Below are 17804 nucleotides of genomic sequence, written 5' to 3'. Positions count from 1 at the left end.
AACACTATAAGTCATCTACATTGAACAGATATATACAGTACACTACTCCAAAATAGCAGAATATGCATTTTCTCAATGCACATGGCATATTCTCCAGGATAGGTCCAAAGACAAATCTCAATACATTCATAAAGACTAAAATCATCCAAAGTATCTTCTCTGACCACTGTGGAATAAAACTAGAAATCTTAATGGAAGAAAAACTGGAAAATTCACAAATACCTGGAAATTAAACAATACACTCTAAAATAATCAATGAGTCAAAGAAGAAATCACAAGAGAAATTAGAAAATACATTGAGACAAACGAAAACAAAAACACAACATTTCAAAACTTATGAGATGCAGCGAAACCAGAAGATAGAGGGAAAATTATACCTATAAACACCCACACTAAAAAAGAATGAAGTGGGGGCCAGTCTGGTGGCATAGTGATTAAGTTCACGCACTCAGCTTCAGCAGTCTGGGGTTCACTGGTTTGGATGCCAGGCACAGACCTACACACCATTCATCAGGTCATGCTGTGGCAGGCATCCCACATATAAAATGGAGGAAGATGGGCACAGATGTTAGCTCAGGGCCAATCTTCCTCAGCAAAAAGGGTGAGGATTGGCAGTGGATGTTAGCTCAGGGATAATCTTCCTCAAAAAAAAAAGAATGAAGTGGGGCTGGCATGGTGACATAGTGGTTAAGTTTGCACACTCTGCTTTAGCAGCCCAAGGTTCACAGGTTTGGATCCTGCATGTGGACCTATCACCACTCACCGAACCATGCTGTGGTAGCATTCTACATACAAAATAGAGGAAGACTGCCATGGATGTTAGCTCAGCAACAATCTTTCTCAAGTGAAAAAGAGGAAGACTAGCAATAGATGTTAGCTCAGGGTCAATCTTCTTCACCAAAAAAAAAAAAAAAAAAACTCAAATAAATAACCTCACTCTACATCTAAAGGAACTAGAAAAAGAGAGTAGACTAAACTCAAAGCCATTAGAAAGAAGGAAATAATAAAGACTAAAGTAGAGATAAGGGAAAGAGAATTGAAAAACAAGAGAAAATCAATAAAACCAAATGCTGGTTCTATGAAAAGATCAAGAAAATTGACAAACCTTTGGCCAGACTCAATAAGAAAAAAAATATTCAAATTACCAAAATCTAAAATAAAAGTGGGAACATTACTACTGACAGTACAGAAATAAAAAAGACTTTAAGAAAATACTATGAGAAATCATTTGCCAACAATTATATATCCTAGATGAAGTGGGAAAATTCCTAGAAATATACAAACTATCAGAACTGACTCAAGAAGAAACAGAAAATCTAAATAGACCTGTAAGAAATAAAGAGATTGAATCTGTAATCAAAAACTTCCCAACAAAGAAAAGCCCAGGACCAGATGGCTTCATGGTGAATTCTATCAATCATTTAAAGAAGAAATGACAATAGTTTTCAAAATCTTCAAAAAGAAAAGTCAAGAGAGAATACTTCCTAACCCATTCAATTAAGCCAGTATTACCCTGATATCAAAGCCAAGCAAAGACATTTCAAGAAAGCCTTAGATCAATATCCTTGATGAATACAGATGCAAATTTCCTCAATAAAATAGTAGCAAACTACATCCAGCAAAATATTAAAAGGATTATACATCATGACCAAGTGGGATTTATCCCAGGAATACAAGGGTGGTTCAACATATGAAAATAATCATCTCAATTAATACAAGACATATCTGACAAAATCCAATATTCCTTTATGACTTAAAAAAATATTTCAACTGGGAATAGGAGAGTACTTCCTCAACTGATAAAGGGCACTTATGAAACACCCACAAGTAAGATCATAATCTTTGATGAAAGACTAAAAACCTACATCTAAGATCAGGAACAAGACGAGGATGCTCACATTCACCACTACTATTCAACATTGTAATGGAAGTTCTAGCCAGAGCAATTAGGCAAGAAAAAATAAATAAAAGGCATCTAAATTGGAAAGGAAAAATTAAAACTGTCCCTATTTGCATAGGACATGATCTAATATAAAGAAAATAGTAAACAATTCTCCCAAACACTATCAGAGCTTATATAAGAAGTAAGCAAAGTTGCAGGATACAAGATCAACATGCAAAATTCAGTTCTATTTCTGCACAGTAGCAATGAACAATCCAAAAAGAGTAGTTAAAGAAATTCCATTTACAATAACATTCAAGTGAAAAAAATACCTATGAACAAATTTAAAAGGTAAAAAATTTATACAGTGAACATTATAAAACACTGCTAAAACAAATTCATGGACTGTAAAACTTTCTTAAGATAGCAATACTCCCATAATTGACCTATATATTCAATGAAACTCCTACTGAAATCTCAGCTATCTTTATTATAGAAATTGACAAGTTAATCATAAAATTCACATGAAAATTAAAGGGACTATAAGAGACAAAATAATCTTTAAAAAGAATAAGTTTGAAGACTGACACTTCCTGATTTCAAAATTTACTACAAAGCTAGCTACAGGATCCAGAGTGTGGTATTGGCATTAGGTCAGACATAAAGACCAACGGAATAGAAGGAAAATTCAGAAATAAATCCATTAATCCATGGCCAAACAATATTTTGACAGTGTTCTGACACTACTGAATGGTGGAAGTATAGCCTCTTCATTAAATGGTGCTGTGATTTGCATGTGGATATCCATTTGTTACTGGCTTCTTACATTTCATATGATGTTTATAAGATTCACCAACTTTGTACCATGTGTTTGATATTATTCAGCTGAATATTATTCAGCCATAAAAGAAAGATGTACTAATACATAGTACAAAGTGGATGAACCTTATAAACACCACACAAAGTAGGAGAAGTCAGTAACAAATGGATATTCACATGCAAAAGAACGACATTGGAGCCCTACACTTCAAACCATCTACAAAAGTTAACTCAAAATGGATCACAGCTGAAACTATAAAACTCCTAGAAGAAAATGCAGGGGCAACTCCACATAACATTGGATTTGGTAATGGATTCTTCCATATGACGCAAAAACACAAGCAACAATAACACAAATAGATAAACTGTTTTATTAAAGTTGAAAATCTTTGCTTCAAAGGACACTATCCAGATCTGGATAGTGAAAAGACAAAACCTAAAATGAGAGAAAATATTTCCAAATCATACATTTGATAAGGGACCTGTATTTAGAAAATATAACTACTAACAACTCAACAACAAAAACAAACAAATAAGCCATTTAAAAAGTGAGCAAAGAATTTGATAGATGTTTCTCCAAAGAAAATACACAATGGCCAATAAGCAATGCAAAGATGCTCAAAATTATTAGTAATCACAGGGAAAAAAATCAGAACTACGATAAGATATGACTTCACACCCACTAGAATGGATATAATTCTTAAAGGTCAAATAACCAAGTGTTATTAACAACATGGAGAAATCAGAAACCTCAGAGACTACTGGTATGAATGTAAAATGGTGCAGTCACTTTGGAAAACAGTGTGGTAGTTCCTCCAAAAGGTAAACATAAAGTTACCATTTAACACAGCATTTCCACTCCTAGGTATATACACAAGAGAAACGAAATCCACAGAAACATGTCCACAGAAAAACCTGTATACTAATGTTCATAAAAACATTATTTATGATAGCTAAAAGGTGGGAATCGGCCCAAATGTCCAACAACTGATCAATGGTTATGATCCCATTTTTATGAAATATCTACAATAGGCAAATTTATTGAGACAGAAAGTTGAATAATAGTTCCCCAAGGCAGGGGAGAGATGGGGAATTGGAAAGTGATACTCAGTAAGCACAGGGTTTCTTTTGAGGTGATGAAAATGTTCTAAAATTGATTATGTGACGGTTGGACAACAGTGAGTAAACTAAAAACCACTGAATTGTACATTTTAAAAGGGTGAAATGTGTGATATGTGAATTATATATCAATAAAAGCTTTTACAAAAAAACAAGATACAACGTCACATCCACTAGTATGGCTACCATCAAAAAGAAGGTAATAGGGGCCGGCTCCGTGGCCGAGTGGTTAAGTTCGCGTGCTCCGCTGCGGTGGCCCAGGGTTCGGATCCTCGGCGTGGACATGGCACTGCTCGTCAGGCCACGTTGAGGTGGCATCCCACATCCCACAACTAGAAGGACATGCAACTAAGATATACAACTGTGGGGGGGGGGGGGGGTTTGGGGAGATAAAGCAGGAAAAAAAAAAAAAGATTGGCAACAGTTGTTAGCCCAGGTGCCAATCTTCAAAAAAAAAAAACTCTTAAAAAAAAGGTACTAACAAATGTTGATGAGTACAGAGAAATTAGGGCTTTTGTACACTTCTGGTGGGAATATAAATGGTACAGACGCTTTGAAAACATTCTGGTGGTTCCACAAAAGATTAAGCACAAAGTTATTATATGATTCAGGAATTCAACTCATTGTCACAAAGAACCACAAGTTGCATGATTCCACTTATATGAAATCTCCCAAATAGACAAATTCCTAGAGATATAAGTAGATTGGTTATTAGGGGACCTAGGGAAGAAATGGTGAGTGACTTCTGATGGGTATGAGATTTCTTTCTGGGGGTGGTGAATATTGACATCATTGTTGCATAGCTCTGTGAATACAGTTAAAATATTGAATTATTTAACAAAAAAAAAGAAGGAAGGCTCAAAAGCCGCAAAATAAATCACAAGTTACCTAACTACATGGCGAGAACAAAGCCCATCACTACATTTAAGGAATACAACAAATCCAGCAGGCAGCAATGTAAATCACAATGTCCAACATCCAATCACAAACTGTAGGCCTTCAAAGAAGCAGTTGAACATGACCCATAAATAGAAGAAATATCAGTCAGTAGAAGGATATACAGAAATGACAGAGAGGGTAGAATTATCAGTGAATAAAGTCAAATCAGGTACTATAATGTGCTCCATCTACTAAAGATAGAGTAAACCATGAACATGATGAGCTAATGGAAATTATAAAAAAGCAATCCAAATAAAACTTCCAGATTAGAAACTTCAGAAAAAGATTGGTAAATGTGAAGACAAAGCAATAAAAACCAACCAAAATGAAATACACAGAGAACTAAGACTGAAAAAAAAGGCAAAAGTCAACTTGTCAGAAAATATCAAAAGGTCTAACTAATGAGGTCCAGAAGATGAGGAACAAGAAAGGATTAAACTCACAGATCCAAGAAGCTCGACAAACCACAAGCAGAAAAAACATAAAGAAAACTGCATCACAGTATATCATAATCAAATTCCTGAAAATCAGTGATAAAAAGAAAATCATAAAAACCATCAGAGAATAAAAGACATTAAATACAAAGAAACAAAGAACAACAGCTTATTTCTCATCAGAAACAATTCAAGCTGGAAATGGTGAAAGAAGTACTCAAAGAAAACATTGTATACATAAAATTCTATACTCAGCTAAAATGTCTTTCAAAATTAATGGTAAAATAAAGACTTTTTAATCAAACAAAAGGTGAGATAATTTATAGCCAGCAGACCCGCACTACAAAAAAATATTGAAAGTAGTTCTTCAAGCAAAAGAATAACACTAAATTGACATCTGAATTCACACAAAGGAATAAAGATTGCTGAAAATAGTAAATATGCAGATAAATATAAAACACATTTTTTTAATCTCTTTAAAAGTTTTTCCAAATATTAGAAATGCTGGTTTTAACCCTAGATAAGCAGGTTTTACAAACAATCCCACCCCAATGAGATCTTGGTTATTTTCCTCACATCACAATAGAGCTGACAATGGTTTCCAACACCATTTTATTATTCCCTTCCAACACCCTTTCATTATTCGCTTATTTACCTCTCTTTCCACAACAGAGCCAACCCATTTATTCATTGGTCAAGTGATTCAGGGTTATATGGTTCCACTGGGTTTTGGCTTGGCTGAATGAATGCCTGAACTATTAACAATTTTCCATGTTAAAGATTAGGGCCCTGAGAACTCTATTCCAAAACCACCAAAAGGAATTCTAAGGCCAGGTTAACAAATAAAGAGTAATTTGGGCAATTTCCTTATCTTTAGAAGAAAGATAACAATAGCACCTTGTATTGTGCTGGTCTCAGCCTATTGCTATTGGCCAGAAGCGCCTGCGGGCACTCACCTGGGCCTGAGGCAAGCCCCCACAAACATTTCCCATTTCGGAGTCAATGTTGTGGCTGGATAAGCCTTTGTGGTTATTATGACTGCAAGATACACTTCAGCAACAACCATCAGAGAACTTTGAAAAAAAATAAGGTTTATTACTCACAAATCCAGACATACACAGCACACCTGGGGCCACACAGCAAGGTTGCGGGCAGAGAGAGTGAGCACAGATGTGGGATTCTGTCTTTATTGAGGTTAATGTGGGGGTGCCAAGGGTTTCACAGGTTCACTCTTCATTGGTAAACTTAAAACATAAGAGCAGGAATTAAAGCACAAACAGGGAAAAGGAAGTGGTCAAATGGTCAGTTATCTTAGTTAACCAGACCTCTCAGAAAAAGGGAACTTCATGGGTGGAGTGGACTGGCTCTTTATCTAGTCGTGTAGCCGGCAATGTGTTTATTCCAGATGGATGCCTTTGAAGCGGATACCTGGCAATCAAAAGCTTAACATCAGGCCCTTATACTACAATCAAAAAAGCTAATTATCAGGCACTCACACTACAGTACCTACACACCCTAGTGTTATTGTTAAGCACTGAATAACGCACATAAAGCACTTAACACAGTGTCAATAAATTTTAGCTAGCAGAAAAACGTTTCTAATTTCCTCCAGAGGTGAGGGGTGTGCAGCTGTAAAATTAACTTCATAGTCTACTCTTTGGAGATTGAGAAAAGAATAAAGACCATTAAAAGAAAAAATCTCCCCTAAAGATTTTTACAGTTAGAAGTTACTATAATCAAGATACTTCATTAAATACAAACATATCAATATTAAAACTATATGTCTTTTATAACTTATTGTAAATTATTTTATCAGACAATCAAAGCCATACTTAAATAGTCATTAATATAAGTTGTGATTACAATTAGATATGAAGGGTATTTGGGGGTGGGAAGGGAAAGGTATATATGAAGATAGTAGGTACCTGAGCAGAACAGTCAAGGAAGAGTAACTGGCAAAGGGCTCAGAGAGAGGAGGGAGGATTCCAAAAGATAACTCTACATAGTTAATTTGTCTAGATTTTGTTGTCTCTATGCTATGGAAAATTATCTCATATCCTATATTTGACATATAACTTGTCAAGGTTTAAGATACAGCAGAATAACTGTTTCTCAGTTCACAGATTTCTGGATCAAGCAGAATAACACCTGGACACGATACAGAGAATATGAGGAGAGCCTGGATTTTGAGCCTGATGCTATAACTGGATGACACCTTTGGGTATCCTCCTTGGGGGAGGAGAAAGTTTGTTTTGAATACTGAAGAAAAGAAAATTAATATTTGTGACCAAGAGGGCAAACTGTAGTAGACTACATTATTGTTTGGCAAATATTCACTCTTCTCCTCTCCATCCCTGAGAGGACCACCCCATATGACTGACATTGGCTTGGTCATTTGACTCGGTTTGGCCAATGGAATCTAAGCACAAGCGAAAGTGTGTTGGTTCCAAGCAGAGGCATTAAGAAATATTTCAAGCTTCCAGCAGCCCTCATGTTTTCCTGCCTTCCACCAGGAGAATATCATGTCTCAGAAAAGGGGTACTCATTCACCCTGGAATCCAAACTGAGAACATACATGGAGCAAACATCTTTCAGCCACCTCAGTTTACGATGTCTGTCATGAGCCACAGCTCATCTGTATGTGGTATCACAACTTCCCATCTGATTTCAGATAACTTTCCTTCTATCACTTCACAATAATTCATAAACTACAACCTTTCTAACATCCACTTCTAGAAGCACACATGATTTTTTTAGGTAAAGTGACAAATTTATTGCAGCATTCGTATATTTCTTTACCATTTAACATGTTCTGTTTTTCTTGTTTTAGTTATTTATTTATTTTAATGTCACAAAGTTTTTTAGTGTGGTGCCCCTAACCTCATTTTTCCTATAAGTCCTGTGGCTTTTACTGCAGAGTTTTGTAGAGCATAGTGCATTTTAGGAACATGTATGTCACATTATAACATAACTGACTATATCTTAAAAACGAGACACAAATATTCATAATCCAAAGAGACAAGTTCTATAACTAAGCCACACAGCGGTGAAAAAGCAACTGAGCTAAGGGGACACCTTAAGCTTATGACTTAATCACCTTCCATAGGCCCCACTGCCAATGACATTGGGGGAATAGGAGGTTTCAATGTATTTGGGAGAGAGGGGCACAAATATTCAGTCTATAGTATTCTGCCCTAGGTCCCTCCAAATTAATGGCCTTTTCACATTCAAAATATATTCATTCCATCCCAAGAGCCCCAAAAGTCTTAACTCATTCCAGCATCAACTCAAAACTCTGAGTTCAAAGGCTAACGTAAATAGCATGTAAATCATGTTTGGGTGAGATTCAAGGTATGATTCATCCTGAGGCAAACCGCTCTCCAGCTGCGAGCCTGGGAAATCAAACAAGTTATGCACTTCCAAAATACATGGTGGGACAGGCATAGGACAGACATTTCCATTCTGCCCTCCAGGCTCCCTGGCACAGAGGTCTGGCTTACAAGACACACTAGCGCAGCATTCCTGCCCCTGCAGCTTTGCCAGGCGGAGGTTGGGCCCCCAATGCTCCTGGCAGCCCTGCCCCTACAGACTTGGGTAGCTCCTGTCCTTTGAAATCTAGGTGGAGGCAGGCATGCCCTCTGGGCCTGTGCAATTTCCACTACTGGAGATGGCTTACTCCATCAAAGTTTGCCTGCACTCTCCAGAGGCGCACCTTCTGCACCGGGGACTGCCAGAGCCACACTTGGGACAGCCAAGAAGCTCAGCACCCACAATGCACCAGCACTCAGCAGCAAGTGCAAGGTCTCCAAGGCTGGCAGCTCCTCCTCTGAAATCAGTTGGATCCCAGGGACACTGCACAGGGGCAGCCCTAATGATTTCTGAATTGCCTTCAGGGTCATTCGTCCATTCTCTTAGGGAATAGCTCCTGGTTTCTGTTGAGATATCCGATCCATACTAATCTTTTCAAATGGTTGCTTGGCCACAACCTTAGCACTCTCCTCCAACCAGGCTTTCTCATTTTTCACAACATGGATAAGCAGGGATTTTCCAAATCTTTAAGTTCTGCTTCCTTTTGTTTAACAATTCTGACTTTATTTTCTCTCTTTTCAGATTTTACTATAAGCAGTCAGGAAGAGTCAAGCTACACCTTCAACACTTTGCTTAGAAATTACTTCAAGTAAATATCCAATTTTATTGCTCTCAAGTTCTACCTTCCACAAAACACTAAACCACAATTCAGGCAAGTTCTTTGCCACTTTACAACAAGGACCACTCTTCCTCCAGTTTCCAATAGCATGTTCCTCATTTCCATCTGAGACCACAGCAGAATGGCCTTTATCATACATATTTCTACCAACATTCTGTTCAAGATTAATTAGTAGTCTCTAGGAAAATCGAGGCTTTCTCTTCACTCTCCTCTTTCCTTTCTGAGTCCTCACCAAAATCGCCTTTAAAGCTCCATTCACAACAATGTAAGCTTTTTCTAGCATGTACCTCAAAACTCTTCCAATACCCAATTCCAAAGCCACTTCCACATTTTTAGGAATTTGTTACAACAGCTCCCGCACTTCAGTATCAGTTTTTGTTTTAGTCCACTCGGAATGCTGTAACAAAAATACCATAGACTACGTGGCTTATAAACAGAAATTTATTTCTCACAATTCTGAAGGCTGGGAAGTGTAAAAATCAAGGTGCCAGCAGATTTGGTGTTATTGAGGACCCAATTCCTGGTTCATAGATGGTTGAGTTTCTGATTCTTCTTCTTCCTATGTCCTCACACGGGAGAAGGGGCAAAGGAGCTCTCTCAGGTCTCTTTTATAAAGGTATTAAACCCATTGATGAGGGATCCACCCTCATGACCTAATCACCTCCCGAAGGCCCCACTTCCAAATACCATCATGCTGGAGGAATAGGATTTAACATGAATTTGGGGGGAACACTAACAGTCTATTGCACTAGCCCAAGGCACATTTACCTTAAATTCTACTCTAGTAATGTTCTTATTTTATATGCATGTGACAACATACCTGCCAGCCATATAAGCATAAAAAGAACCAAAAATAAAGCATTATACATGTACGTTGTATTAGAGTAGTAATAATTAAAGCAACAATCTATTAATAAGAAAAATATACTGTTTTTTAATACTTACCGCAAGCTTTAGAAGCAGCAACACAAATTTCTTCCGCAACATACTCCCCAGTTGGAAACTTCAGGTAATCTCCTTCAGCTTTCTCAAGGGAATGATAAAGATACACCTGTAGGACTGGATCTACTTGCTTTACAGAATTAGCATTTCCAGGAATATCACCATTCTGATGCACAGACACAGATGTTCCTTCCATTTCTGCCATTGTAAGGCAAGCCATTCCCATGCAGTCTTTCTCAGAACATTGGTCTGTAAGAGAAAACAAAGTAACAAATGAAAGTGATATTGATAAGGTATCCTTCACATACAAAGAAGTCTTCACTGACAGCAGTGACTCTGTCAAATCCATTAACCAATTAAATATTATCTACTACTATATACAAAGCACAGAGAGAGATATCAAGGTTACAAACTTCCTGTAAATAAGGACAATAAAACTTAAGTTTATATCGTAAAGAACTATGATATAAATGTGACACTAACAAAACAAACAATATCAGTTACAGACAACAAAAGAAGAGATCCCATGAGTAGACATGATTTCTCAACAAATGAAATTACTCTGACAATTGCTTGTTGGTATCCGGAGAGAAAAAATAACATTTCAAGCTAGGATTAACTGATCAGTTTTATTAGAGGAAGTCATATTTAAAACTGATCTTAAACAATGGATTGGATTTGTCACTAGTTGCCCCGAGGTACTCAAGGGTGGGTCTGGAAGCATTTAACTGTTTTTCCCCTTTTGTCACGTTAAGGAGCTGCAAGCACCAACCACCCTGAACCAGACCAAGCCTCACCACAAGAGCTATGAGACACGCCTATGACTTTTACCTTATTTTTAATGCTAAGATCTCCTCTCCAGGAGGAGCTAGAGCCTTTTTACCATAACCTGCAGTGTATGTGGAAACATGTTTTCCAACTGAGCCTGTGCAAGAGAATACCCACCTCTCCCTTTTGAATATTCATTCCCCATCCGAAATAAAAGATGCCTACTTCCCTTTGTTCGGTGATGCCATGACTTTGGAAATGATTCCTCATGGTCTCCTATTTGCCACAAATATACTTTACTTTGTGAGATAACTACTTCTGGTGGAGAGTCTGATTTTACCCGCCAGGAGGTGAACTCACTTTGGTTTTGGTAACAGATTTAGATGGATGAAAGAAGGACATTCCGGGAGAGTGGAACTGTGCTAAAGAGTAGAAAGGCATAACACATGTTCAGTAATTTATTGGGCTAAGTGAAGTATTTGAGAATTTATACCATTTAGGAAAGGATTAAAAATTCAGATGGATACTTCTAGCAAAATTGCAACTACATAGCCAGTAGGCATTTTTCCCTTTTTTCCTTGATACAGAAACCCAATTTTGTTGGAGATATCAATATACCCCAAAAAACTGTCCTTGCCCACAGATGGATAGCCATGTGAACTAGTTTCAGCAAATGAGATTTAAGTGAAAGTTGTTGGGTGATATTTTCAGGATCATTCACTCCTTAAATGGAGGATGACTTAGCTGGCATGCCTCCTTTTGCTTTTTCCCCTTCAACTTCTTCCTACCTGAATCTGATCATGAATATAGGGTAGAGCAGTCACCTTAAAACCATGAGGCAATCATGAAGGAAAGGCCAAGAGAATAAATGACCTGGCAACTTTAAGCAGATGAATGAATGTCAAGAATAATCTATCTATCACTAGACATCTTGTTACTTGCAAATAAATGCAATCCTACCCGATAATGTACAAAACGAAGGAAGCTCTGAACATCAGACTGAAGGAGTTAAACTTCATCCCACAGTCAATGATGAATTAGAAAGATGAAGTGATGAATGGTTACAAAGCTACTGCAATAGTCGAGGCAGTAGTGAGATTCTGAACTGAAACAGCAACAGATGAATGATGAGAGATAATCTAAGAGCAAGACTTGATGCAACCTGGTAACCAACTGAATACAGAAGAATCCAGGACTGAAAGACAATGAGGATTTCAAACTTGAGAGTCCATAATACCATTAATGGAAATAAGGAAATGAAAAGGACTTTGCCCCTTAACATTGGAAAGTAAGGAGAATAAGGACTACTGTTTTACACACTTTCACTTAGAAATGTAAGTAGGGCAATTACACCAAAATTTAGCTGGCAGCTAAAACATGAGATGGGTATTCGGAAGACCTGAAAATTTGACAACCTTTCCCATAGATGTAATCATTTAAATCATAAGCAGAGCTATATGAAGGGAGAGGATGGGAATGCAGCAAACACTCATACAGTATTTACTATGTGCTAAGTACTGTTTTAAGTACACATATTAAAGAAAAGAAAAACTGATTAAGTTAATTGCAACGTGAAATTTAGTTCTATATTCAACTATAAGGATTTGAATCTATTAGAGAAAATACCTGAGTTAATAGCTATTCAAATAACATGCAACTATCAGCATATAAAAACAAAATAAAACAAAAAACTGGCAATTGCTAACAAAACTAAGATTTTCAAAGTTCATCTGCAAATGGATATGCAAATTTAAATAATTTTAATTTGTTCAAACATACAAAATTTAAAAAATAGTTCTCTCACTGTATTACACTTTGTTACTTGATTATAAAAGTCATCTAAAATGAATTCTTAGCCATTAAAGAGCAAATCTGCTAGAATATCATCAATTTGTGCTCACCATTATTTTGACTCCTATTGTCTTCCTTCTGGACCCACTTTTTCCTGCTGAAATATATCTTTCAGTAGATCTCTCAGTGAGGCCCTAAGTTTTCAAGTGATAGTCTTTGTTTGAAAAAAAATTTTTCCTGCTATACAGAGATATAATTGGCAAATGAAATTGTAAAATATTTAAAGTACACAACATGACGGTTTAATACATGTATACGTTGTGAAAGGATTTTCCTCCATTGAGTTAATTAACATATGCATTACATCATGTATTTACCTTTTTTTGGCGAGAGGTGGGGGGTGGAGGGAGAAGGTGGACATTTAAGTCTTATTCCCTTAGAAAATTTCAATTATACAATACAGTGTTAGCAATTATAGTTATCATGTTATACATTAGCTCCTCAGACCTTATTTATCTTATTATCAAAAATCTGTACCCTTTAACCAGTCTCTCCCTATTTTGCCCAATCCCCAGACCCTGGCAAGCACTTTTCTACAGTTTCTTAGAGTCAGACTTCTTTTTTTGGTAAGATTCCACATACAAGTGATATCATGCAGCATTTGTGGTGCTCTCTAGCTTATTTCACTTAGCATAATACCCTCCAGGCTGACCACGTTGTCACAAATAACAGGTATTCCATTTTTAAGGCTGAATAATATTCCTGTGTGTGTATGTATACACACACATACATATACACCATATTTTCTTGATGCATTCATGTGCTGACAAATACTTAGGTTGCTTCCAGACCTTGGCTGTTGTGAATAAAGCTGCAATGAAGGTGGGAATACAGATAACTCTTTAGGATAATGGTTAAGCTTCCATTGGATATATACTCAGAATTGGGATTGCCAGATCATATAAGAGGTCTACTTGTTATTTCTTGAGGAACTTCCACACTGTTTCTATAGTGGCTGTACCAGTTTACATAGCCACCAACAACATACAAGGGTTCCCTTTTCTCCACATCTCTCCATTATTTGTTATCTCTTGTCTTTTGGATGATAGTTATCCTAACAAGTGTGAGGTAATATTTCATTGTAGTCTTGATTTACATTTCCCTGATGATTAGTAATATTGAGCATCTTTTCATGTACCTATTGGCCATCTTTATGTCTTTGGAAAAATGTCTATTCAGGTCCTTTACTCACTTTTTAACTGGGCTATTTGGGGATTTTTTGCTATTTAGTAGCATGAGTTCCTTGTATATTTTGCATATTATCACCTTACCAGATAGATTGTAGGGAAATATTTACTCCCATTCCATAGGCTGCCTTTTCATTTTGTCGATGGTTTCCTTTGCCTTTGATGTAGTCCCACTTGTTTATTTTTGCTTTTGCTGTCTTTGCTTTTGGTATCAAATTTTAAAAAATCATTGTCGGGATCAATGTAAAGGAGATAACCCATATGTTTTCTTCTAAGAATTTAATGGTTTCAGGTCTTACGTCCAAGTCTTTAATCCATTTTGAGTTGACTTTTGTGTATGATGTGAGATACAGGTTTGTTCCATTCTTTCACATATGGCTATCCAATTTTCCTAACACCACTTATTAAAGAGACTATCCTTTCTTGTATCGTAAATTCTTTGTATTCTTTGCTCCTCTATCGAAAATTAAGTGACCATATACACATGGGCTTATTTAGGGGCTCTCTATTCTGTTCCATTAATCTATGTGTCTGTTTTCATACCAATACAATACTGTTTCGATTACTACCACTTTATAACAGAGTTTGAAATCAAGGATAGTAATGCCTCCAGCTGTGTTCTTCTTTCTCAAGACTGCTTTGGCTATCTATAACCCACAAAAATAACCTTAAAATTTAAGGCAAAATAAATATATTTTCAGATAAATGGATCCTAAGAGAACACACTACCACCAAGCCAAAACTATAAGAAATGCTAAAGAAAGTTCTCTGGATTAAAGGGAAATGATACTAGATGCAAATTCAGATTTGTAGAAAGGAATGAAGAACCCAAAAATAGTAAGCATGTGGGTAATTATAACACACTATTTTTCTTTCCTTTTTTAAAATTTTTCAAAGACAACAGCCAACTGTTTAAAGCATTAATGATAATAACATATGGTGGAGTTTATAATAGATGTAAAAGAGATGACAAGTGCCAAAGGGATGGAAAAGAGTTAAATAAAAACTATATATGAATAAATTTATGATAGCTCAGAAAAATAAGAAAATCAGCAAATCAAAAATTTAGAACAATTCCTAGAAGATCAATAGTAGATAGGAAAATGTGACAAGAGAAGCGAAAGTAGAGGAAATAGACACTATTTAAAATATACAGAGAAAGGGCATCAACAAGTATTAAAAAAAGTTTTCTGCACACACATACAAAAAGCACAAATATGCAAAGATAATCAAGGATCATCAAATATTGGGAATTGGATTGGGGGAAGGAAGCATAAAAGAGGAGAAACAAAATGAACAGCAGAACAACTGACCCCAGAATAAACTGAGATAATATAGGGAAGACAACTTAAAAAAAAAAAAATTCTACTTAGTATCCTCAGAGAGATTTAAGCATATTTTGAAAACATAAAGCATCATTTAGATGTTTGTGAAAAAGAAGTGTAAAATGGAAATAGTTTAAAAAATTGAAGAAAAAAGATGACAATTCAATGAACGGGCTGAATAATACAACTGAAAAGAACTAATTAGTAACTTGGAAGACAGAGTCAAAACGAACACCTAGTTTCCTAGATCAAAAAGAGAGAGAGAGAGAAATATGAGAGATCAATCCAGAATGTACAACTCTAAGAGCTCTAGATGGAGGAAGAAGAACACCACAAAGAAGAAAAAAACACTTTTTTAAATAAAGGAAGAAATTTTATTGGTGTTAAAGATGCCTGGGTTCATATTAAAAGGATCTTCTGAGAGGAGACAAAGCTTAATTTTAAGTCTTATACTTACACACATCAAAGGGTCATAACACCAAAGAATGAGGAAACTATAAAAGAGTTTGATTTAATTCTAACTACTCAGAGCTTCTACCTATACATATAAATATGATTGATGAAAACATGCATTCAGAGAGATCTTGTGAAGATGGCGGCATAGGTGGACTCTGAACTCAGCTCCTCCCACGAACACAACCAGATTACAAATATTCTTGGAAAAATTACCACAGAGAGAGACCTGAAAACCAGGTAAAAAGAACCCCCAAAACAATGGACAGTCCTCACTGAGGCAGAAGAGGCAGAAATTCCTTCTGGAGAGGAAAAAAGCCAGCTTCGGGAGTGGCAGAGCTTCACACCCAGCTGGGCAGGAGCCACCCTAAGGTACGCAGCCTTCCTTGGAGAAGTGGGGACCTTAACGGGGGCACATTACCACTATAAGCATCCTTCAGACTCAGCAGAACTGAGAGGAGTGTCCTACTATTTGGCTTCACTGGCTATTAATTGCAACAGGGAATACCCTCAGAAAAGCTATTGGACAAAAGCCAAAAATCTTGGCCCTTAAAGGGCCCAGGCACAAACTCACCCAGCTCAGAGAGCAACCTAAAATCACCAGACAGAAAGCTGCACAGTCCTTTGGTGAAAAGAGACTAACCTGGTAGGCTCTGGGTGCATCTCAGTGAGAGGTGAGACCTCTCCAGAGAATGAGACTTTGATGGCAGCCATTGTTGTGACCTAGTACAGGTGTGTTGACACAGACACTGGCAGACAACACTGAAGTTCTTCTGCTGGCCTGTTAGCCCAGGGGTCTGCCATAGCCACTGGAGGGCAGATTTAATCCAGTTCAGCCAGGGCAGGCAGCCTGCCCTAGGGACTGACCACACCCAACAGCAAGCCCTCAGGCTACTAGTCAGCTTGCATAGACTGGGTGCCTTGATCCTCCACAGGCAGGCAAGTGTGTCTACCTCTGTGGGGCAGGGCCTGTGTGAACACCATGTAAACTGTGGGGGACACTGGTGCAGAGGTAGGAGCCTCTGAAGTGGGGTGACTGGGTACACTCAAGGGAGTCAGGAAGTATGCATGGGCCAGGACTATGTTGAACTATGGGGGGTGGGACTTATCAGTGGCAGAAGACCTATCCTTCACAAACAGACACAAAGAGGATCAGTCCCACCTTCCAAAGCCTGAAACAATTGGGTGCTCCTGTGCCTAGGGCTAGCCCCACTCAGCTGCAATCCAAAGAGAGCTGACATCAGCCTTGCAGGCCTGAGGCCTACAACGGCTGTAAGCCCATGAGCCTAACATCTAGCCACACTGGGTGCGACTCAATTAACAGGAAAACTGCAAGAGGAGTGAGCTATTAGCCCTTGTAGCTACTGGTGCTGGTGCTTCAAAAACCCAATTTACAAACAGCCAGCCAGGGAGGGAAAGCCTAGACTCCCTGGGTACCTGCAGTAAGAGTAACCCTGCTACAGCAGCAGGACACAAGTAGCCTTGTGTGAACAGGGGTCACTCCTGGAATATCTGGACTGGTGACGAGAGGGAAGCACACAGTCAGACCTCAAAAAGCGTCTCTTACATAAGGCCACTTCTCCAAGATAGGAGACACAGCTGAATCACCTAACACACAGACATAAGCACAGAGAAAGAGGCATAGTGATGAGGCAAAGGAATACATTCCAAGCAAGAGAACACCACAAAACCCCCAAAAAAGAACTAAAAGAAACAGAAATAAGCAATCTACCTGACAAAGACTTCAAACAAAAACTCATAACGATGCTCATGGTATCGAGAGAAGACTGGATGAACACAGTGAGAATGTCAACAAAGATTTAGAAAATATTAAAAAAAAATCAGAAATGAAAAATACAATACTAGAAATGGAAAATT

The 17804-nt window shown here is 37.5% G+C and overlaps 1 protein-coding gene across 3 annotated transcripts in view; it reads right to left on the bottom strand.

The window, feature by feature from the left end:
- The window catches only part of JAK2 (Janus kinase 2), a 140172-nt gene that overhangs the window by 85718 nt on the left and 36650 nt on the right, over window positions 1-17804 (bottom strand). The window contains exons 1-2 of one of the 3 annotated variants that reach the window (XM_046664545.1): window positions 13012-13058; window positions 10346-10591 (exon numbers count right to left, since the gene is read on the bottom strand). In XM_046664545.1, the coding sequence (XP_046520501.1) occupies window positions 10346-10568 (223 nt within the window). In that variant the 5' untranslated portion in view covers window positions 10569-10591; window positions 13012-13058. Of the gene's footprint in view, window positions 1-6518; window positions 6622-10345; window positions 10592-13011; window positions 13059-17804 lie in introns of those variants that run through there. The other 2 variants (XM_046664547.1, XM_046664544.1) reach the window with 2 other exon arrangements.

Source organism: Equus quagga, chromosome 6, assembly GCF_021613505.1.
Source record: "Equus quagga isolate Etosha38 chromosome 6, UCLA_HA_Equagga_1.0, whole genome shotgun sequence".
Lineage (NCBI taxonomy): Eukaryota > Metazoa > Chordata > Mammalia > Perissodactyla > Equidae > Equus > Equus quagga.
Note: the sequence above shows the minus strand (reverse complement) of the source record. Positions and strands in the feature narration are given on the sequence as shown.